This window comes from Cyclopterus lumpus, chromosome 7 (genome assembly GCF_009769545.1).
Source record: "Cyclopterus lumpus isolate fCycLum1 chromosome 7, fCycLum1.pri, whole genome shotgun sequence".
In the NCBI taxonomy this organism is placed as follows: domain Eukaryota; kingdom Metazoa; phylum Chordata; class Actinopteri; order Perciformes; family Cyclopteridae; genus Cyclopterus; species Cyclopterus lumpus.
Genome location: NC_046972.1, coordinates 5,118,953 through 5,126,001, shown reverse-complemented (window position 1 = coordinate 5,126,001; position 7,049 = coordinate 5,118,953). Strand labels below are relative to the sequence as shown.

The 7,049-nt window shown below is 45.6% G+C and overlaps 1 protein-coding gene across 1 annotated transcript; it reads left to right on the top strand.

Annotated features, from left to right (window-relative positions):
- The first annotated feature begins 2,558 nt into the window (after window positions 1-2,558).
- On the top strand, window positions 2,559-5,917 carry LOC117733764 (kelch-like protein 10). Its single transcript, XM_034537631.1, has 5 exons — window positions 2,559-2,755; window positions 3,423-3,906; window positions 4,346-4,993; window positions 5,212-5,361; window positions 5,489-5,917. Exons 1-5 carry the CDS (start codon window positions 2,607-2,609, stop codon window positions 5,840-5,842), a joined length of 1,785 nt encoding a protein of 594 aa, XP_034393522.1. The 5' UTR covers window positions 2,559-2,606; the 3' UTR covers window positions 5,843-5,917.
- The last annotated feature ends 1,132 nt before the right edge of the window (window positions 5,918-7,049 follow it).

Below are 7,049 nucleotides of genomic sequence, written 5' to 3'. Positions count from 1 at the left end.
AATAATGATATTTCTAATTATAATATAAACATGAAAAAGCAGCCGATATACACTCTACAGTACACCAAAAAGCAAAGCAAAATGAAAATCCCTTCCAGTTTCATTCCAGCAAAAGCGTTGCTGTTTCCAGTTAATTGTGATTGTTGTAGGTTATGAGCATGAAATTCGGTTGATGGAGCTGCCAAATGAAGAGACATTAGGCTTGTTCGAGATGAGCCAGTTCTGCCAGCGATCGGCGCGCAATGCATGCCGGTTAAATTTGTATCCGACTTGCTCCCGACTTGCTCTGACGTCATGCACACGTGGTCAACGCTACTCTCACGAGAGCGAGGCGTCCGTCGATTTTAGAGCCAGGCGCCGCAGGAGCTCTCCATCGACTGCGTGTTTTTCACAAAATTCAAATTGGCGGAAAATCTATCAGTTGTGTGACTTTCTACATCAGAATAGTTTATTTGAGGAGTTTCAGTCAGGATTTAGAAAACACCACAGCACAGACAGCACTGGTGAAAATTACAAATGACCTCCTAATTGCACCAGATAAAGGACTCATATCTGTACTGGTCTTGTTAGACCTTAGTGCTGCGTTCGACACCATTGACTTTGACATCCTATTATTATGCAGATGATACTCAATTATATCTATCGATCAAACCAACTAGCTCGCTAAAATTCAAGCATGTCTTAAAGACATAAAAACATGGATGACCTGCAACTTCCTGATGTTAAACAGACTAAACTAAAGTTATTTTACTCGGCCCTGAACACCTCAGAGATCAATTATCTGGTGATGTGGTTTCTGTAGATGGCATTTCCCTGGCATCCAACACCACTGTAAAGATTTTCTAGTTATCTTTGACCGAGACTTGTCCTTTAACTCCCACGTGAAGCAAATCTCAAGGACTGCATTTTTTCACATATGTAACATTTAAAAAACCAGGCACATCTTGTCCCAAAAAGATGCAGAAAAACTGGTTCACGCGTTTGTTACTTCCAGACTAGATTACTGCAACTCCTTATTATCAGGCTGCTCTAATAAGTCTCTTAAGTCCCTCCAGTTGATCCAGAATGCTGCAGCTCGTGTACTCACAAAAACTAAGAAAAGAGATCACATTACTCCTGTATTAGCTGCTCTGCACTGGCTCCCTGTAAAATCAAGAATCATATTTAAAATTCTTCTCCTCACCTACAAAGCCTTAATTGGTGATGCACCATCATATCTTAAGGAGCTTGTAGTACCATATTGCCCCACTAGAGAGCTGCGCTCACTAAATGCGGGGCTACTCATGGTTCCTAGAGTCTTCAAAAGTAGGATGGGAGCCAGAGCCTTCAGTTATCAAGCTCCTCTTTTATGGAACCAGCTTCCACTTTCAGTCCGGGAGGCAGACACAGTCACCTCATTTAAGAATAGACTTAAGACTTTCCTGTTTGATAGTGCTTATAGTTAGGGCTGAATCAGGTTTGCCCTGGTCGAGCCCCTAGATATGCTGCTAAAGGCTTATAAGCTGCTGGGGGACGTTTTAGGATACACTGAGCACCTATCTCCTCTTTTCTCTCTACTTATAGATGCATTTACATCTCTCCATTGCACCTTACTAACTCTGGTGTGACTTCACGTCACGTCACGAAAGGTTATTTTTGGGGAGTTTTTCCTGATCCGATGTGAGATTAAAGGTCAGGGATGTCGTATGTGTACAGATTGTAAAGCCCTCTGAGGCTTCATTCGCGCCTAAGAGGGGGCGTGGCTTATCTCTGTGGCTTTAACCGTTATCATTTCCGCCATCCACAACGGAAGAAATAACCACTAGTTCTGCTTTATACTTGTTGTGGACATCCCATAAACGTCGGAACATCTAACGCCCTCGTGTCTGGGTTCATAACATCACCCGTAGGCTCACACAGCTCGGTGACTTTCACCGACTACGTCTCGATAACTTCCGCTTCCAGCGCTACTAGAGCAGCAGCAGCCAGGGGGGCGGAGCATCTCAACGCTGATTGGCTTTTGCAAATTCGCGTTGGGCGAATTTTTCGCCAAAGTTGAAATATTCCGATGCAAATTTGTGTCTAACGCGTCTGTGCATTGACTTTGCAAGGGTTCTAAATTTGCACCGCGTTTGGTGTGAACGCAGCATAAGAACGGGTTGATGTGTTCATAGTGGCGGGTGGAGGTGAGCAGTCGAGTGGCAGAGTTCTGAACATATTGAAGTTTATTGAGGATTTTGTTGGGAGAGCCATAGAGGATGCTGTTGCAGTAGTCAAGAGGTTATGAGGGCATGGATGAGAAAGGTCTTTAGTGACCTTTGCTTGATCTGACTGTCTTTAATTGTCATCCTGGCATATTGGCTTGTTCACCAGCTCTGCAATGTGGAATGAGGATCTGTCATACACAAAACAAACTAAGTTAACTTAATGCATTAACCTGTCTACAGGTTGAATTGGATGATCTCAGTTGATCAGTGATGTAATAAGAATCCATTCAAGAATGAGAATTCTAGAATTCTTGCACCTTCCATGAAGTGTGCTCAGATTCTCTCCTGGACTCAAAACACCTGTTTAGACTCAAGAGACCAGTCAACCACCAAGAAACTCTCGTGCTCAAGGAAATCAAGATGAGCGACCAGTCCGAATCTTCGCACGAGCGCTCTGTGTTTAACAATCTCCGTCTGGAGGGACAATTTTGCGACGTGGTCATCAAAGTGGAGGATGTGGAATTTGAAATCCACAGGGTCATCCTGTGTAAATGCAGCCCCTACTTCATGTGAGTTGATTATCTGAAGCATGTAGATGTATATCCTTCAAATTGGCAGAAAAAAAGAGGTAATGATCTTAAGTCTGAGAGACTAATCACAATACGTAATGAGTTCATGGAGCATTTGTGAAAGAAAACGTTTGACATAGAGAAGATGAAAAATATCAGGTTGATGACGGGTAAATGAAGGTCCTCGCTGACATTCAATTCAGGTCATTACAACTAAATATCAACTTCCATGAAGTGTTGTACTCTACATTGATTGCAGAGTGCAGTTATTTATTATTATTATAATAATATTATTATTTGAATTCTACAGTAGTCTGTCAGTTCCATAGTAATGTGCTTTTAAGCAGATCAGTAAAGTGTAGTAGCATTGAGTATTTTGTGTGTTCAGAAAAGTGACCAGATTAATTTAAGGCAAATTGAGATGGTCAATTCAACGCACAAATGGAACAGAGAAGCTGTTCATGGCTGCAAAACACTGAGATGAATTGAGATCACAAAAGAAAACAAAAATGAAATACAAATGTAATATCAAATATTTGTGACATTCTTACTGCGGGTTACACTCTGAATGATGTACTAGAAAACATCATCATTGGTATCAATGTGAGAAGAAAAATCTGAAGTCCGTTTCCAACCCTTTGTTTTTGTGTCCCCCCTTAACCCACAGTGCTCTCTTCCAACGCTGGTCGAGTCCAGACAAAAAGGTATTCGCCATACCGGGAATGTCTCCCGACATGATGCGGCTCATCATTGAGTTTGCGTACACCGGCTCCGTTTCGGTGACGGCAGAAAACGTGCAGGAGCTACTGCTGGCGGCTGATCAGCTTAGCGTGATGGACGTCGTGCAGACTTGCTGCGACTTCCTCGGGGAGCAGCTCTGCGCGGAGAACTGCATCGGCATCTTTCGCTTTACTGACGTCGTCTTCTCCGCCGAACTGCAGCACAGGGCCTACCGCTACATGGTCGATCACTTCGAGGAGGTCGCTCACCACGAAGAGTTCCTGCATCTGCCCCTGCAGCAACTCATCGACATCCTCGACAGAGACGACCTCTATGTGAGAAATGAGAGCGTCGCCTTCGAGGCCGTCCTTCGCTGGATCGACCACGTACCCGAAGAACGGAAAGCACACGTGGCAGTGCTCTTGTCTAAGGTATGACCTTCTGTCACTTTGTTTAGACTAACACCTTCAGCATTTGGCCTGTGGTGTCAATTTAATAACCTTAGTTAAATTAAAGTCCCAAGACCAAGTCAGTTTCAGGATGCTTTCATACTGTTTGTGTTCAGAGACAAAGTGTTTTACAAACTTGGTCTTAGCCAATAAAACCTTGTTGCTGCCCTTTCAAATGTTAAAACGCTATATGATAGCATTCTGAAAGGAGACTTGTCAAAGCCAACAGTACGTTAATCCTGCTATCTAATACTGTATGTATGTGTATGCAAGCCAGATGTAGCTTATTCCTCAGAGTTTTTTCTTTGAAAGCATTCATCCACTGTCCGCTATTAAACATTTCCCCGACTAAAATATATATAGAATGTCACCAGTCCATCAAGTTCAATTCAACGATCCTGTCCCGTTTCTCTCTGTGTAGGTGCGACTGGCCTTGACGACTATGAGCTACATGCAGCTCAAAGTTTTGTCCAATGAGCTGGTGAATACCAACACTCAGTGCCTGAAAATGGTCCAGGATGCCCTTGAAGCCATAAGTTACATCAGGACAAGCAGGCCCTCTGTTGCTCATCTCAGCAACCCTCTCGCCCGCCCTCGCCTGCCGAATGCCATCCTGTTGGCCATCGGCGGCTGGAGCGACAACAATCCAACCAACGACATCGAGGCGTACAGCATCGAGGCGTACAGCATTGAGGCGTACGACATCCGCGCCGACTACTGGATTAACGTGACAAACAATTGCGAGGGGCCCCGCGCCTACCAGGGCACCGCCGTCCTCAACGGGAGCCTCTACTGCATCGGTGGCTTCGACCGGGCGGAGTATTTCAACAGCGTGCGCCGGTTCGACCTGAGCACACACATCTGGCACGAGGTGGCCTTCATGTGCCACCGCCGCTGCTACGTGAGCGTCACCGTGCTGGGCGAATGCATCTATGCCTTGGGAGGCTTTGATGGGCGCACGCAGCTCAGCACCGCCGAGCGCTACAGGCCCGAGGCCAACCAGTGGAGTCTCATTGCGCCGATGCAAGAGCCCCGGAGTGACGCTAGCTGCACTACGCTGCACAACAAGGTATGATATGACAAGTAATGATAATGATTTAAAGAAACTTTGGTAAGATAATGTAACGTATTAGATGTTAGAGACCAATACCAATAGTTGGACGATTAGGGCGATTCCTCAGTGATGGGAATCATCCTGCGATAGAGTAGAAATATCTCTGTATAATTTATAACCAGTTGAAGCAGGAGAAGTGATTATTTACTTAAAACCCCTCCTATTCTCCCCAGGTGTACATTTGTGGGGGGTTCAATGGAATCGAGTGCTTGCAAACGGCTGAATGTTACAACCCGGAGTCCAACCAGTGGACAATGATCGGCCCCATGAACAGCCGGCGCAGCGGATTTGGCATTGTTGCATATGCAGGTCGTGTCTATGCAGTGAGTACACATGAAACGGTGACATGCCAACTTATGTGAAGTGATTTAGTCAACAGTCAACAGATGAATCAGAAAGAGTTGAGTGCAAGTGTTCTTTTTTGTTTACGATATATTTCACTCCCAAAAGGTTGGCGGTTTCGATGGCAACAACCGTCTGTGCAGCGCAGAGGCATACAACCCTGTGAACAACAGCTGGCATGAAGTGTCGCCCATGTTGACTCCCCACACCCACTTTGGAATCGAAGTGCTCGACGATCGGCTCTTTGTTGTTGGGGGCTTCAACGGCTTCACCACCTTCGACAATGTCAAGTGCTACGACGCGACGACTGATGAGTGGACAGAGGCTCGTGACATGGATATTAACCGCCGTGCCTTGAGCTGCTGCGTGGTGTCCGGGCTCCCTAACATGGCCGAGTACGTTGTCCCCCGGGACACCCTGCCGTTTTTAAACGAGGATGCAAACTCGGATGAACACTCCTGAACTGTGCCCTGTGCCATCATCCACCCAGTTTTAAGACTCAAACCTACAAAAGAGAAATACAATTTATTTGTGCATTAATCTGCTGTCACTTTCTTTAACTTTTCCGTTTGTGCAACTGATAAGTTGCATTTTCTGTGAGGAGGATGCTGTTTCCAACCCGCAGACACAGGGTTGAGCCAGAGTGCACCACTGCAACAATAACTCTTAAATATGACAGAGCTGTGAGAGGGCTCATTCTAAGCTTCTCTAGTATCATCACCTGAACATAAGAATTGTTGTGTTTTGGGTTTTTAATCACGTTTTCGTATCGGCCATCGCAGTTCTCCTACTCGCTTGGCACAGCTTTAAGAAGTTTTACCGGCTGCAATCTGCATTTAATTTAATGATGTAAAACTATTTTTTTTAAACTTTTAAAGCCAATAATGCCAAATTATTTTTGTGGGGGGGGGGGGGGGGGGGGGGGGGGGCTGCCCGTTAAGATGATTAGTTCTGTTAAATATATTTGTTGGAATGCTGTGATGTGAACTTTATCTCCAGACACATTTCAGACACATTTCAACTTTTAAATGTATACAATTTGAGGTTTTTGGTTTGTTTGAACCACTCTTAGTCTGGACTCAGGTCTATTTAGTCAGCCACGCAAACTCCCCACCACGATAAGGTGCATGGCGGTTCTCGGAGAAGAAGAAAAAAATACTGGTCGCACCTGGTGCCTCTGCTTTCCACTGGTCTAGACCTCTACTGCTTGCGCGCCTGCCAGAACTCCCGTGGGCTCTGGCAGGCAGAAGAGGGAGGGCGTAGGGAGCAGAGTCGCGACTGGCAGGCGCGCAAGCAGAGAGAGGGTGGAGGGAGCACAGTCCCGTCTCCGACAGAGTCCCGACAGAGACCGGACTGTTTTTTTGGCCACGCCCCCTGCAGCGGCCGCCTGCTATCGTCTGGATTCCAGGCGAGGCGCAGCTCTAACAAACGAGCCTGATAATGATTGATTTATTGTCTGCAGCAGCAACCTGTGGGCATTTTCTATGAAGTACACAATGCCATCTACTGTTGTAGTCGGAGGCAGCTGGACCGCAGTGTCTAACAATAGTAATAGAACAATCTAAAAACAGGAGAGAATACCAGGATGGTACAATGCCATTCACATTAACCAGTGTTATAGCAAGTTGAATACACAATTATGTAATTTAAAGGGGTCTGGTACAGTTTT

What these genes read in the sequence shown, in the direction of transcription:
- LOC117733764 (XM_034537631.1), top strand. Translation starts at nt 2,607, where the DNA reads ATGAGCGACCAGTCCGAATCTTCGCACGAGCGCTCTGTGTTTAACAAT. An exon ending in AAATGCAGCCCCTACTTCAT is followed by an intron (nt 2,756 to 3,422) that starts GTGAGTTGATTA and finishes CTTAACCCACAG; the next exon opens with TGCTCTCTTCCAACGCTGGT. An exon ending in GCACTACGCTGCACAACAAG is followed by an intron (nt 4,994 to 5,211) that starts GTATGATATGAC and finishes TATTCTCCCCAG; the next exon opens with GTGTACATTTGTGGGGGGTT.